This window comes from Vanellus vanellus (assembly GCF_965231255.1).
Source record: "Vanellus vanellus genome assembly, chromosome: 23".
NCBI classification, from domain to species: domain Eukaryota; kingdom Metazoa; phylum Chordata; class Aves; order Charadriiformes; family Charadriidae; genus Vanellus; species Vanellus vanellus.
The window spans coordinates 2,926,798-2,942,580 of NC_138928.1; the positions used below are offsets into that span (position 1 = coordinate 2,926,798).

The following is a 15,783-nucleotide window of genomic DNA, read 5'->3' on the forward strand; positions in this document are numbered from 1 at the left end:
ATGCTGAGAATTTGGAATGGAAAATGGGGACGGTCTCTTGAAGGAGACATGCGGGCCCAGGTTAGAGATCAAGAAAGGACCTTCTACAGCTTAGCAAGAGGTCATGTCCTGAAAAGGAAAGACAAGACCACCACAGGCAAGCTATTGCTGGGAAAACAGCATATTCACAAGTGGCTTGATAGGAAGAGACACAGTTTGCCTCCATCGCTATCAAGAGCTCATGGCACTGCAGAGCAGAACAGCTTACGCGAAAGGGCTTTTTTTCTCCCTCCCTCGCTATGTGTCCAGGGCTCTTTGGGCAACAAGCAGGCGTGAAGCACGCACAGCACCGGAATCCCTCTGAGCAGCTTCTCAGAGCAACCAAGAGCTGAACAAACAGCCCAGAGGAAAACAAAGCTATCGCTCATCTTTCATAAGCGATGCCCCTGGGAGCAGGGTAAGGTGGAGCTCTCTGTATCGTGACTACGGGGATTCTCTGTCCCCCAGCGATCAGACCAGCTCTCCGCACACAGACACAGTAGATACCTGATAATTGCTATCCATGCCAGCATCCAGGAGGACGTGGACTACAGTTTTGTGACCGTTCCTAGCCGCCAGGTGCAGGGGAGTGTGTTTCTTAGTGTTGCAGCTTAGAAGATTGGGGTGAGCATTCAGGAGCATCTTCACGACTTCCAGCCTCCCATAGAGCGCGGCCAGGTCCAGAGGAGTCTCAAACTTGTTGTTGCGCATGGTGGGGTCGGTCAGCTCCTCCAGCAGGACCTTCACCACCTCTGTGTGGCCGTACTGAGCGGCACAGTGCAGCGCCGTCTCGTTGTCGTTGTTCTGGGGAGGTCACAAACGACAGCGCGTCAGAACGGGGGAGAACAGCGCTGCTCCGTGCCTCGCTCAAACCATTGAAGTTTAAATGCAAAAACAAGACAAAAAAGCAGTCGGGAAGCAGAGCGCTCAGTTTGAAACAGAGCCTGGAGCAATGTTTTCACCATCTCATTAGCCATTTGCTGGGCACAGCCATCCCCTTGTGAACTCAACTACCGACCCACCCAGTAAAAGCTTCAAAAACATTCAGAACAATAAGCTTTACTCAGATATGGGAAATCTGCTCCACGGAAAATAGGTGCTCTATATGGAATACCCTGCTTTGAAGGCACTGAGGTCAAAAATCAAGGGACCACGCTAAAGTTTAAGGGATTTTCAGGCTATATCTGGATTCCCATTAATCCTGCTAGCACCTGGGGAAGGCAGTCAGTCATTTGTTAGCAGCATCCCACACTTTGGAGCGCCACAAAAATAAAAGGCCGCAACGTACGATAGGCAAACTGCAGCAGGACTTCTACCTGCTGTAGCTTAATCGTCATCATTTTAGATTTAAACTTCAATTGTTTCAAATCCTACTTATCCTGATTATAACAGTCATTCCACCTTTGCAACTCTGAAGCTCGCAAGCTGGCCGGTTTAGAGAGAGGGTGCATTAGGTTACATGCAGTTCGTGAATTAGGAAGCAGTGCAATTAGATCACTTCGCTAACAAGCCCTTGTAGTCAAGGTCTCGGGTCAACTGAGGGAAGAGTTTTCCAAGCGACAAGAGAACAGCTCCACAGTGAAAGCCAGATCCAATTAACGCGTGCAGCATCCGTCAGGTTAAAAATCAGTAATGCAAAGCACGGAAAGACAAGCAGCCTAACACACTGCACTCGCAGGTGCAAAATAGGAACATCGCCAGATTTGAAAGAGCCTTTCCGAAAATCAAATTCGCCTCAAGTTTCTAGTTTTACAACTGTGTGTTATACACAGAGGGATTTCTGTTAAAGCACTTTAGAAACAAACACTTATCTAACAATTTGACCCCCAAAACTTTAGTGCAAACTGTTATTTGCTTAAACTTTAGCCGAAAGAATCATCATTGAATTTGTCATTTTAAGAACAATTCCCATGAAAAAATCCCCTGAGAACGTAGTTGTCTTGATGGAGTTAGAAGTACTACTTTAGAAACTGAATTTGATCAAAGTACTTTCCTTTCTGCTTTGAGAGCGCACGCGCTTTTTTTTTGGATACCAGCTTGTAGGAGCAGTCAGTGTTTTGCACCATTTCACAACCACGCTGCAGAACTTGCTCTGTTGTACAAGCACTTTAATCCTATTAACGTGTTAAGTCATTCTAGGGATTACAGGAGTCATGCAGGCAAACTCCCCTTTGTTTTTTATCTGGTATTTGCATCATTTTTCAGCCACGTGAAAAGCGTAAGGGAAGCGAGGAGTTCTGGAGAGGCTCTGCAGCCGCAACTTGTATAACAGCAAAGACTACCGAGGCAGGGAGCAGCAACAGCCGCATGCAGAAGTGAGAGATTTCGGAAGGTAAGGAAAGCACGGCATCACTGTTAGCACCGGAGTTCAAAGTCAAACAACAGGCTCTATACTTGGAGTGGCAGAGGCAGCCATGGTGAAGGATGGCACATACAAGTGGACAGAAGTTACTGGAGAATAAAGAAGTCTGCACATAAAATACACATATGGAGTGAGAAGGGGAGAGAATAGAGAACTACAGAGATTACACCTATCAATCAGCTTAAACTGCTGGTCTCGAGGCATTTCAAAGGTTGGTAAATCGCATTATTCTCCTTTGACAGGGAAGGGAACCCGGCTATCGGCGAGCCCGTGATGCAGCAGACTGAGGCCCTCCGGCTGCCCCACGGCACGAGGGGCGCTCGCGGCCGGTTTCTGCAGAAAGAGCAGGTAACACCAGTCCCTCTGGAGCAGCGGGGATCGGCCAAAGAGCCATGGAGGGCAGGCACTGCTCACGCCACGCTAGCCATGGCTACCGGGGATTTCCACTGCCTGACTGTCCCCCTCTCATCCCTCCCTGGCACAGAGACCGCATCCCTCAAGGGCAGCGACTCCAAACACCTGCCTGACGGCTCAGAAATGGGAACACAACATCCTTTAACTGCGTAATTGTTGAAGACTTCCCCCATCTTCGCTGCAATTTAGTCTCATTTTCCTTAAGCAGGTCAGGGCTCTGACGCTTGGGATGAAATCCCCAGACTTTCCTCCTGCAACAGACATCACCAGGTGGTAAAACTCCCCGGAATCATTACAGCAAGTCTTTCCCCAGCATAGACTGCGCACTGGAAACTCCCCCTACTGCATAAGTCTTTATTACCTTCATTTGGGGAGAGTTTGGGGCAGCCAAAAATGCTAGAGCTGTTCCAGGCAAGGGAGTTTGCCTCCCTTCCCTGCACCGCCTCTCCAAGCACAAACCAGAGCAGAGCCTGAACAATGAGCACAAGAGCTCAGACATACGCATTTATCGGAGACGGAAAAAGAAAATTCCTTTCCAGCAGCCAGAAGGCGTAGGGATTCAAATTTCAAAACTTCTTCTTAGAAAAATAGAGCACTCAACAGGGCCCAGGGGCTGCATTCTTGCAGGAATCCTAGCATCCCCCCGGTTCACAGCTGGGAGTGAGAAGCTGGGCTCATACGATGCCCGCCTACAGACCACAAAACGGGAACGCAAGCAGAAATGCTGCTGCTTTCATATGGGCTCCATCCAATTTTTCAAGCCCTGGTAACTACACACCGCATACCATCACCCTTATGCTCCTCCATCAGACGCTAAAAGGGAGAACCTACAACCCATAAAAGTCTATCTGTCTGCACCCCTGTTCCGAACACACTGTAAGAGGGCGTCCATCGAAGAGTTTTGGTTTAAATAAGGGAAAGTTTTCTAACTTCCTACCGTGCAAAGATTTGAACGGTTGAATAAACTGCCACAGAGACTACAGAGCTGTCCCTCTCTGACGTTTCTGAGAATCTGCCCGACAAACACTGGTCCAGAATGGTTTAGGTAGATCTGACCCTGCCCCCGGGCTGGGGAAAGAGGCTACATGACCCTTCGGTCCCATCCAACCTATGTCTCAGATTCCTTCGCAGGACTTTTTGTCTGTGCGTGCATGTCTAATAGAGGCGTGCGCTATTAAAAACCTGCTCTTTTGCTGCTCCAGTGATACGTCTGACCCTAAAGCACAGAACAGGGATGTCCCATTGGGATGCGCTCCACAAAGTTTCAGTTAAAGGGAGCCGAAAGGAAAGAGGGGAAAAAAAAAAAAATACATTAAGCAAAATCCAAACTTCCCCAGGAGGTGACACCCCAAGGCACATCGCAACCTGGGGCGCAGAGCAGGTCAGGAGAGTTGGCCGGAGCTGCCCAGTCGGCTGTACCATCCCCTTCCCTCCCTTTGCAGCACATGATTTCCATCACGGCACTGCCAGGAGCAGAGTAAGGACAAAGAGGCCTCTTTCCTTCCTACAGGTGCCCAACAATGCCAAACACGTTTCAGAGAAAAAAGAAAAAAAAAACAAAAAACCAATCCCCATATGTCCAACAAGCTTTCGGGAGCTCTGCGGGTGGGTTCGCTGCCCGGTTTCATTTGCAGACTCCAGATGGTAAACTTCCACTTTTCTCAGCAGCCCATTTAGATTTATAGCACTTTAAACCCAATCTGCATGATTCATTTGCTTCCAATTAAAAAAGACAAAGGTAGTTTGTGCAGCGCACAAACCTGAGCTGCGTGACAGCTTTTTCGACTTTGGCTCTGCTCAACTGGTTGGTTCAAGATACAAATTAAATAACCCAATTCAAGAGAGCAGGAGTTACTGAGGCAAAGTTGCTGCTCCACCTCTTAACTCGGCTTCTATCATCTGCTTTTCAGAAGTGCTTGAGGCCTCTAACAGACGTACTGCAGGGAACTCCTATTGCACAAAAGATGTTGAAAAGGGGCATAAAAAGTAGCTTTTGACTATTTCTTTAACTTTTAGGAGAGCAAGAAGCTTCTGGCTTTCTTACCTCTTCCTCAACAGGATATTAAATTGTAGTTCAGCCTTATATAAAGGCTTTCCCCCTCTTCTAAATATCCCAAAATGCTTGGAAAGATGAAACACTTCAATCGTTTCTGTACGACATCCCATCCCGCAGGGGAGCAGAGAAGCTGGAAGCACCAACTAAGCAAGGTCCACCTGGGGTTTCTGTGGTTCTCCCACCTGCAGCCAGGCTGGTGAGAACACATCGGGGTTTGCACGACAGGTATCATTCCGCATGCTCTTCAGCAAACCTGGTCAGAAACTGGTGGAAAGCCGGTCAGAACTCATGATGAACCTAACAGGTGGTGCGTAAGGCACATTTCTCTCCCGAAAACCAAGGCAAAGAGTTCAAAAACTCTAGCCTTGTCCTCCAGAGTGCTACAGCCACCTCGAAAACTGAACTGAGAGTTTAAAATAATGCACTGGTCAGAAATAGAAAATGCAAAATAGAACACTTCATAAATAAAAATCCACAAGAAAGGGAGCTCACTGCATATTTCATCTTTATATTCCTTCTTCATTCATCATTTTAATGCTGGAACGTGTATGATTTTACTCAGTTACTGACAACATTTTAGAAAGCTCCTTTCAGGCAACTGAACTGCTCAACTATGATGTTGCCACAGAAGACATTCGATGCTGTAAAATCCCCATCTGGATTTTTGTAAAAATCACCGATACGGATGAGCTTCATGTAAATGCATTTGTGCTTAAAGAGGTATGCACTGGAGTACTTCCTGAAATAGAAGTCTGCAAAAACAAACGTAACTCCCAGCAGTTAGCAAGCTCAGGAATTCTCAATGTGTGTTTTTAAGGTACTACAGATCAAGCAGAGTGAAAGTTTTAATTAAACTTTGAGAGACGGAGATCTGCCATGCATGGCTGGATCTAAAATAATCGGCTGGAAGCAACAGCGGCGTGGCGGCTGAGAGCAGAAGTATCCCATGATAAATCAGCAGACTATTATGCCATCCCTGGCCTGCAGCTTCACTAGAAATAAAAATGAAAAATGGTGTCTGAGAAAACACCACCGGGAACTTTATCTGCTTCCCCAATTGCTCAGCCTCAGCGCATCGTCAGTGCTGATGTCGTGCCCTTCTGTAGCTCAAGAACAACTAAAGCAAGAGAGGAGCAAAACAGGCAAGAGAACAGGAACAGAAGACTAGGGCTGAAGGGTCAGAGGACACAACAGACTTAACATCAAAAAAAGAGAGACTGACGCAATAAGCAGGACATGAAGGACTTGGGAAGGGAGGCGTGAACGTTACTGCCGTCCCTTCTCCCCACCACCACCAAAAGTATTAACTGTCCATTCAAATGACAAATACATTATGCATTTTGTAGGAGAAAAGGCATGAAAATTCACTCCAAACAGCCCACAGAGAAAATGCATCCATGTTTAAGCAGGAAAAAAAAATTTCCTTCTCTTTGCATTTATCAGCAACATTAGCACATGAAACAAAACCTGAAGCATTTTAATTGAAATAACATTACCTTTTGGAAGTCATCCAGCCAAATCAAGCAAACTGACCATCACCGTGAATCCTACAAGGCTAAGCAATGAAGGAGCCCCCAGGTAAGTAAGGAAAAGCTTCCCTTAAATTACGTTTCTATAACTGCTTTGAAGAAAGAAACCCACAGTAAATAAATGGTCGCATTTTACTTGTCCCCAAGCAGCTGCAAACGGAACAGGTATTATTGCAACTGGATGACATTGCACCTGGAAGCACGCGAGTGCAGCTTGGAGTAGTGATGCAGTGGAATGCTGACAGCAAAGTACACACCTTGGCATTGATATATGGGTCAAAGGGGCCGTACTTTTTGAGTTCTTTGATCTCAAGAGCATTCTACAAAAAGGAAGAGGAAAAAGAAAAAAAAAATGTGATAATGAAATGGGTGAGATATAGCAACAAAGCAATGGGTGACTCCCAAGGGGTGGAAATGACAGAACACAGCGTCTTGTTCCAGTCAAAGCTATTAACAGCAGAAGCCATTCCAGCTGCCGATTCCTGTAACCTGAACCGCTGTGCGTTTCATTTACAAGACTCCAAACACAAGCAGCACAGGCTCTTCAGCTGACTTTTCTCATGTAAAAAGGCTCCTACTAAACAGACGTTAATGAAACATTACCTGGAAGGATTACACTAAGCTTTTAATCTTTTGCAAAGGTTTCCCCTGTACCTGTTCCACTCAGAGCAGAACCGTTTATGCTCAGGGCCCTCAGTCAATTCTTATCAGATTGATTTTAAACAGCCAACTACGCTTCCCAAATCTACTGCAACAGACTGAACGCCTGCAGCTGTGCCTGAAGACATTATTAACCACAGCCCCAAACTGGGAAACTATCAAAGACATTAAAACACGCACTTTTAGTTATTTCTGCTCAATTGAGGAGTGCTAGTGAATAGCATTACCACCATTTTTTTTCATTTTGCAATGCTTTAGAAGCAACAGTTGAGCCTTGGAGCAGCCTGGTGCACCAAGTTACACTGTGCACCCCTTACACTGAGGAACAGAAAACTTAAGCGTGGCACTTCGGTCCCCACAAAGTACAGCTGGAAGCAGGATTAGGACTCCCAACTCCGAAGGGAGTTTGCTCCTCAGCTTCTGAAAAGTCTACACCGCAGATCAAAATTAAACAGCAGAAACTCAGAGTTCCTGGCTGCTCATCTTGACTTTGGCAGATTTTGCTAAACTTGAGCCATGAGTATCTGACCGACTTGTGAATTAACTTCTGAATGAACGTACATTTTTAACCTTGTGGTACTAAGGCAGACAAACTTATTTTGGTTTATTCCTCTCCTCCTGCATGAAAACCTGAATGGTTTAGGAGTTGATTCACAGGGACATTAGATATTCCTGCCTCGGGGACAGGACAACCAAGGGCTATTGTAGCTTTAACTGTCCGATTTGGATCTGTTGCTGCACGTCTGCCCAAGCGCGCTCAGCCATACGGGGCGCAGTAAGGCCGCCCAGCTGGCCTCACCCAGTAAGCCAGTTCCCATATCCAAAACTCTTAAACAAAAGAAATATTTGGGTCTTCCAATGGCAGCATTTCAGAAGTTCACTGGAATTGTAAGATACCTGCTGACTGGCACGGGGAAGGTCCGTGGGAGCCAGCCCTCCAAGGTGGACACAGCAGCCCCTGTACAGAACAGCAGGCTCAAACAAATCCATCCCTCTGCATCCCAGACCAAAAACTATCAGCTTGACAAAGGGAAGAAATCCACCGGATTTTTTTTTTCTTTCCCAACTGAGAAAATAATTCTTTAAGATTAAACTAGGGATTTATCTGGGGGCAAGTAGGGTTAAAATGCATTTACAACTTACAAATTAGTTAACTGGAGCAAGTGCTAGAGACAAGCCAGGAGAGTAGCTAAGAGCGCATGGCCAAACAAAGACTAAACAAAGCTGCTTTGATGAGTTCCCAAAGAAGGGAGCCAATGTATCCATTGACAGAACTAGAAACCTTCTCAGCTATCCAGCAACTGAAAGGAAAAACTGTGGGTTAGTTTCAGAAGCCCAGTATGAAAGCAGGAGACACCTGCTAGGCGTTGAGTGGTCCCCATATTTACGTCTCTCTATATAAACACGTGTATCTTACTCACTCAACCACGAACTCAGAACTGGAGGTATTTGCTTTAGGCACTGCCCTTCTTATCCCATTAGCAAGAAGGACTTTATCAATCGCTACTAGAAGGGTCAGGAGTCAGCTGAAGTAGTCTCTCTCCATCCCAGGGAAGTGATTCAACGATATATTAGAGAAAAGTAGGCAGACCTGCTCATTCACTTTAGTATGCGAAGGTCCCTGGTGGATGAGGAGCTTCACTATGTCTGCATCTCCCTTCCAAGCTGCCAAGTGGAGAGGGTAACAGCCTTTACAGTCCGCTACGTTGGTTAGTGCGTCATTCCTCAGCAGAACTTCCACCACGTCCCTGCAAGAGAAGGAAACTTGAGTCCATACAACATTCAGCCCTTGTTTCACAGCTTACATTCTGCAGGAAGTATTTTACAAAAAGTTAATCTGAAAAGGAATATTTCAGAGATCCTCTCAAAATGTGATTTCAAAGCATTTCTATTAAAGACTGCCCAAGGGAAAAAAAAAACAAAGCAAGACTGCTGAGATGAGCTCAGGAAAGATCTGTGTTACCTTCGTACTAATGGAGCTGAATTGGGACTGAAGTCATCCACAAACCGCTCTGGTGAAAAGTAAATCACACCAGCACAATGAAGATGAATGTAGATTTTAACTCTATTCAATTTCTCAGTGTCTTAAGTAGCAATGAACAATACAAGATTGACAACGCTGAAGACTGGAGTTGCTTAAAAATGTAATGTGCACGAAAGCAAATTTTAAGTGGTGCACGCACAGCAACACGTTGGACACCAGACAGACTGCGGAGGACTGTTACTGGAGAAGCCACCTTTACTGTGTTGTTCTATCTTATCCAAATTGCTTATAAAGAAAAGGGTGGTCAAAAGCCTCAGTGTTTCGCCAATTTTTTTTAAGAGACGTACGATCATGCTGTGCAGCCGCCAGTGCCTCTACAGCTTCACTGCACTGATGTTCTTCACTTTTTGTCCTGAAGATGGTGTAGTGTTGCACCATCGTCACATTTTCAGTGGCAACAGCATTAGGCTGGTGAATGAATTACACAGAAACCGTGGCTTGTAAAGCACATAGTATCCCCTGTGATCAAAGGCATTATAAGATGACTCACTTATGACCATTCAAAGCAGCATGGTGCAGTGGAGTGTATCCAGTACTGTCAACGCAGTTCACATTTGGCCCTCTCCAGATGCTGCAAGACAGAAAACGTACAGGGAACACTTAGGCATACACCAAACAGACGGACAGTGGGTAAGGACGAGTTTCAGCAGAGTTCTCCCACCAAGTTGGTTATCTGGAAGCAAACCAGTGGCTGGAGAGCTGTGGTTAAGAGCAGTAATACAGAGAACAGGCGGCACAGCATCACGTCGAGCGGAGGGGTTAGTGTCAAAGCACACAGCCGGTACAGGGATCCACCACTCGACACTTTATCAGACCATCCGGGTTTTAAATCAGAGCTCCCACGTTCCGCTACCAGACATCTTTCAGCCATAAAGGCGCTTGGCAAAAAGCATCTTCAGAGGAACATGTGTCTATTAAAGTTAACCGCAAGAGACATTAAAGCATCGACCCACCGCTAATTCACACCCCGCTGAAAAATTTTGATGGGTCTGGGAAGCCCTCTTCCCTCCATGGCAAGAATCACTAGGGGCGTCAGTCAAAGGCTGTGGGGTACAGAGCCTGCTCTGGGTCACCAGTGGGATTCCACGCTGACTTCTCACTGTCCAAAAATCATTTCCATCTGACAGCTGTTGGCAGTCTATATGGACGAGTAGGTGGTCTCCGGGCACTTCTGAGAACATTGTTAACTTCCCTCCCTTGTTCAAAAGTCAAACACCAAGGATTTAAGGATTAACCCTGTAGAGGATTATTCTTCCCTCTAACCCCTGCAAGGTGTCCTAATTAAAACAGTGGAGAAACGCATGTGTAAGAAGCTGTCACTGCTCCTGAGCTTGCTGTCACAGGAGCTCGGTTTCTACTGCCATCCCTCACCAGTGCCACCACCCTCTCCCACAGAGGGCACGTGAACTCAAATCAATGCATTCTTATAAGCAAATTGAAACCGTTCACCTTTCCTGAAGATGGCCCTATCCATCACAGCATCCCAGACTGGTGGGGGCTGGAAGGGCCCTCCGGAGCTCCCCCAGTGCCACCCCCCGCCAGAGCAGGGGCACCTCCAGCAGTGGCACAGGACACCTCCAGGCGGGTTTGGAATGGCTCCAGAGGGGGAGACTCCCCCCCTCTCTGGGCAGCTGTGCCAGTGCTCTGCCGCCCGCACAGGAGAGAAGTCCCTCCTCAGGGTGAGATGGAACTGCCCATGGTCACGTTTGTGCCCGTTCCCTCCTGTCCTGTCACTGGGCACCACTGAACACAGACCGTTCCCATCCCCCGGCACCCGCCCTCGAAGGATTGATCAGCGTTGATAAGATCCCCCCTCAGTCTTCTCTTCTCCAGACTGAACAGCCCCACGGCCCTCAGCCTCTCCTCGTAAGAAAGATGCTCCGGTCCCCTCAGCATCTCCGTAGCCCTTTGCTGGAGCCTCCCCAGCAGTTCCCTGTCCTTCCTGACCCGGGGAGCCCCGAACTGGACACAGCGCTCCAGATGTGGCCTCCCCGGGGCAGAGCAGAGGGGGGGATGACCTCCCTCCACCTGCTGGCCACACTCTGCTTGATGCCCCCCAGGATGCCATTGGCCTTCTTGGCCACCAGGGCACATTGCTGGCTCGTGGGCATCCTGTTGGCCACCAGGACTCCCAGGTCCCTTCCCACAGAGCTGCTCTCCAGCAGGTCAGCCCCCGACCTGTACTGGTGCAGGGGGTTATTCCTCCCCAGATGCAGTACCCTACGCTTGCCCGTGTTGAATTTCATTAGGTTCCTCTCCGCCCAACTCTCCAGCCTGGCCAGGGCACGCTGTACGGCGGCACAGCCTTCTGGTGTGTCAGCCACTCCTCCCAGTGTTGTGCCATCAGCAAACTCGCTGACGGTACACTCTATCCCTTCATCCAAGTCATTGATGAATATATTGAACAGGACTGGACCCCGTACTGACCCCTGAGGGACACCACTCGTTACTGACCTCCAGCTAGATCTGCACCGCATTACAACCCATCACTCCTCGTACGCTGGCCTGCTTTGAACTTAATGCTTTCAAAAATTAGACGGGATTTATTAGGAGCCTAGACAATCGTGCTTTTGCCAATACACTGCATTTTCCTGCAGTGTTTTCTCTAACCGGGGGTAGAACTTCACAGCACCCTCTAACCCTCAATTTAATTGGTTTAAAATCAAGTTGCTCTTTATGAAGTAGGTCTTTCCTCATCATTTCATTTCCTCCCCGGCATGTAATTGCAACGACTCATTGTACGATGCAGAGGCAGCCCGAGCAGTAACTTGGTTTTCCAAAATAACAGCCATTACTAGAGGGCTCCTGGCCAGAAGAAACTCTTATACCAGTGTGTATAAAAGCAGCAGGAAAGGCACCAAACCAACAGGAATGTCGCGCAGACCACGTGGAAATTCAGAAGTAAACTAAGCAGCGCACTGACGCTCAAGCACGTTTCAGGTGGGATGGAGGAACACGCTCTGAAATGGAAAGTCTCTCCCCTCCGAGGGACTCCTGATCCGGCAGAGCATTATAAAAGGCTTTGAATCCCGAGAGAGACGGGAGCTTCACTAGAGGAGAGGCAGCTACGGGGAAACTTCATCCAAGAGGAGAGGGAAGTAAGCCACAAAATCCAATTTGCACAGGAGCAGAAGACTCCTCCAGAGGCATTCCCACACACCGCCCCGCGCTTCAGAAGCGGACGGCAAACCAGTGCATGCATGCAACACATTTCAACGGCTACTTGCATCATTTGCAGGATAATGGCTTAAACTATGTCCAGAAGATATGTGAGACACCAAAAAAACCCCTCAGATCAAGTCCAGGAGATGCTCTACGCCATCCAGCTGCACCAGTCCTGAAGTATGAAGGGGACCTGAGTAATTCTCAGGCTCTGGTTTATTTTTGGCAGCGGGCTCACGCAGTGTGGTTGCCCAAATAATTTATTGCTGGATTTAAAGCGGCAATTAATGGTTATAACTAGTGCCAGAAAGACATGAGTGTAGTCTGGAGCAGTTATCAATCCTGCGCCTGCGCACCCCCTTGCACAGGCTGCTGACCTGACCAAAACCAGAGAGTCCAGTGGTTTTACACATTAAACAGAGCCGTGTTTTGACACTGAGCTCAAAAAGCTTCAGGGTGTAGGTATGAAAGCAGCAGCAGCATTTAAAACAAATATTTCTTTCAGCTGAAGTTATGAAGTAAGGAAAAGCAAGGTCAGTGATGTAATGGGCATAAACCAAGTCACTCACTCAAAGCGACCCACCCGGCCGGCGGCAAGACCGGGGACCGGAGCCCGGGATATCCGTCCCCACCAGAACATGGTCTCCCTGTGAGAAAACACTTCTATAAACTTCCTTAGAAGTTTTCTGCTTAATCCTTTAGAATAAAATGCAAAGTTGACTCAAGGGACTCAGCGGAGGAGAAAAGCTGGAGTCCAAGATGGGGCTGGTTCAACAGTGAGCACTGGGTACGGCAGAAATCAACTAAGATTTTAAGATATTAAAAAAAAAAAAAAAAAAAAAAAAAAAATCTGCTGTGTCCTTTCTTACCCCTTGCCCTTTTACTCTTGCGAATAAAGAAAGCTTTTATCAAAGAAAGGTCAAATCACCCAGAAGTTCAGACTGAAAGGATCCAAGGAGAGAACTATTTATATTTACATGTGAGGACTGAAGTATGTCAGTCTCTTCCCTCCTCTTCCTCTCCAGCTCCGCTAGGAAGGCCATACAGTTTTTCCGAGTTAACAGAAACCAAATCTTTCACCCCATTTTTATTTATGCGCTGCATAGCATTAAAGTGACAGACTAAGATAAGATCCCAAGCTTCTCATGGTAGATCTAAACACAGGAAAATAACTCCCCACGATGGTCTGCAGAAACTAAGAGCTGGAAAAACACCAGCATGGTACTTCTGAAAGACACTGCAATTCCTCCAGAGCACTATTTGCTGTGCCTGATGCATCTGATCCGAATGACATCTCAGGCAAAATCCACAGAAACTGTGGCAGAACTACCGTAAGCAACGCCCAAATCTCAAATATTAGGAAAACCCCCTCAGATCACTTGGGCAGGAGGTGGGTCCTCTGGGATTACAATTAGATCTTCTGAAGTGAGGAGCTTGGCAGGTCTTTTCAGGCCAGACAGGGAAATTTAAAGAGGTTTAAGTCAACGGGAAGAACTCAGCAAGACTCTGAGATGTCGGGCTGACGGGTACAGGGAGCCCTGTGCAGCCAACCCCACCCCGGGAACTCTTATCCCACCCCGGGAACTCTTATCAGACAGACAAATACAGAGCAGCGCCCAACTCCGCTCGGTTCAGCCCCGCGTGAGCACATTTCACAACATGGAGAACAATAAAAATTATACATTAAGAACCACCTAAATGGGTTTTATGGAGACACAGACATGACCGCAGGGCAGCGCGGAGCCCGCAGCAGCTCGGCAGCCTCAGAGCCTTCCAGAGGGGTTTCCCCTCTGAGGCACTGCCCTCCCGCTGGGCTACGGCACAGATGCCCGTGGCAAGGCCCAGGGCCGGCGTCCCCCCGAGGACAGATCGCCTCCCCTGGCTCGCAGATGAGAAATGAAATGAAAGAGAGATGAGCACTTACTTATGGCGCTGTGAGATCACACGGTGGTAAAGCCTGAGTCATTTTATCTTAACAATACCAACTTACGGACCCGTTGCCCTCATTTTACAAGGCAGAGGGGAAGTAATTCAAAACAGGGCAGTATAAATGGTTGCCTTCGGCAAAAATAGACAAGACAGAACAAAACGCAGGAAATCCTAACGCCAGACCCCTGCGATGCTCTTTGAGCCTCCCACGGCGGGTGTGGATGACGACTCTGGAAGCGACGAGGGCTTTACTCCCCGCTGCGCTACGCAGCCTTGGGAAAAGCTCTTCTTCCAGACCTCAGTTGTCCCCATCTGTAAAATGGAAATACAGCATCGAGAGAAGCAGAGTACAAAGCCAAGTACTATCTATGTACAGGGTGATTTTGGGCTGTTTCTGATTAAACGGAAAAACAGATCCCAGCACAGGAAGGAGAATGCTGTAAATACAAGTCTCCAATAAAGCTCAGAGAAGGTCTGGAGCTAATTCAACTACCACCACTGTTTGCTTTCTTTTCTCCCCCAGTCCCCCAAAGCCCCTTCACATCAAAGAGGGGGTTTGCTTTTATATTAGCAGTCTCCGTTATGAAAGCAAACTTCTCAAACGATTACCTACATCTCACCGCCCTTTTGCTGCATCAGGGCAGTATTCTAACAACCTTTCTGATGGATCTGTTTAAGGCAACTAAGACTGAACACTAAGGACAGAAGAAAAGCTCTGAAAATTGCAAAATTTGCTCTGTTCAAACTAATTCTTCCGCTCAGTTTTCTCTTGCTCCATGATTCAGCAAGTGCTGTAGCCTTTTAAAAAAAAGCTTCCTGTTTGTAAAAATTGCTGAATAAAGCACATTGCTTTAGGTCTTGATAAAACCCAATAGTTCCTTTAAACAAGACCATATTTGTCCTCTCGCTTTTCCATCTATTTCTTCCTGACTGTAGTAACTTTACTCACAGAACTGTCTGGGTCAGTGGGCTAGAGCAAAGGCCAAGCCACCTCAAAAACAATGCAATGTTTTCAAGTCAAAGGATGAGCGTCAGAGCTGATTTACGGTCTCACTTATCTGGATTACAGAAGCACCCAGAGACTTCAGGGACCGGTACTCTTCCTTGTGCGGAGCAGAGAGAGGCCATCGCTACGCTGGGTATTTACACACTCAACACTAAAGGGACACCACCAGCACTATAGCTGCTTTACAGGCATGACACCAGCGCACATGAGTGGCTTAGCCCAAGGTCACAAAGGATGTTTGAAGCAGCTGAGAACTGGTCCCAGATGTTTGGAGACTTAGTTCAATGCCTTAGAGACAGAGCATCACGAGGACGGTTAAGGCTGGAGGCGGTTTAACTCCTCGTGCGTTGCCCCGAGGCCATCCCGAGCAAGTCAACACACACATCTCCGCTATTAATACCCGTACGATGGGTAGATTCCTCCAATACTAACACAACCCTCTTTTGGTATTTCCTCCTTATAGACGGGTGATACAAACAACTCAAACGCTTTGTGCAAGACTGCAGGTTCAGAAAGCGCACTGAAATGCTTCTGTAGAGTGAGAAAGGCGTCGTGACGTGCATCTCCCCGACGGGAAGGGGTACGGCGTGGCAGGGCTCGCAA

At 47.5% G+C, this 15,783-nt stretch overlaps 1 protein-coding gene across 1 annotated transcript in view; it reads right to left on the reverse strand.

Moving 5' to 3' along the window:
• The window catches only part of ANKS1A (ankyrin repeat and sterile alpha motif domain containing 1A), a 106,726-nt gene that overhangs the window by 67,676 nt on the left and 23,267 nt on the right, over positions 1-15,783 (reverse strand). Inside the window, exons 2-4 of the mRNA XM_082494592.1 lie at positions 9,574-9,654; positions 8,631-8,787; positions 526-822 (exon numbers count right to left, since the gene is read on the reverse strand). Coding sequence (XP_082350718.1) covers positions 526-822; positions 8,631-8,787; positions 9,574-9,654 — 535 coding nt within the window. The remainder of the gene's footprint in view (positions 1-525; positions 823-8,630; positions 8,788-9,573; positions 9,655-15,783) is intronic.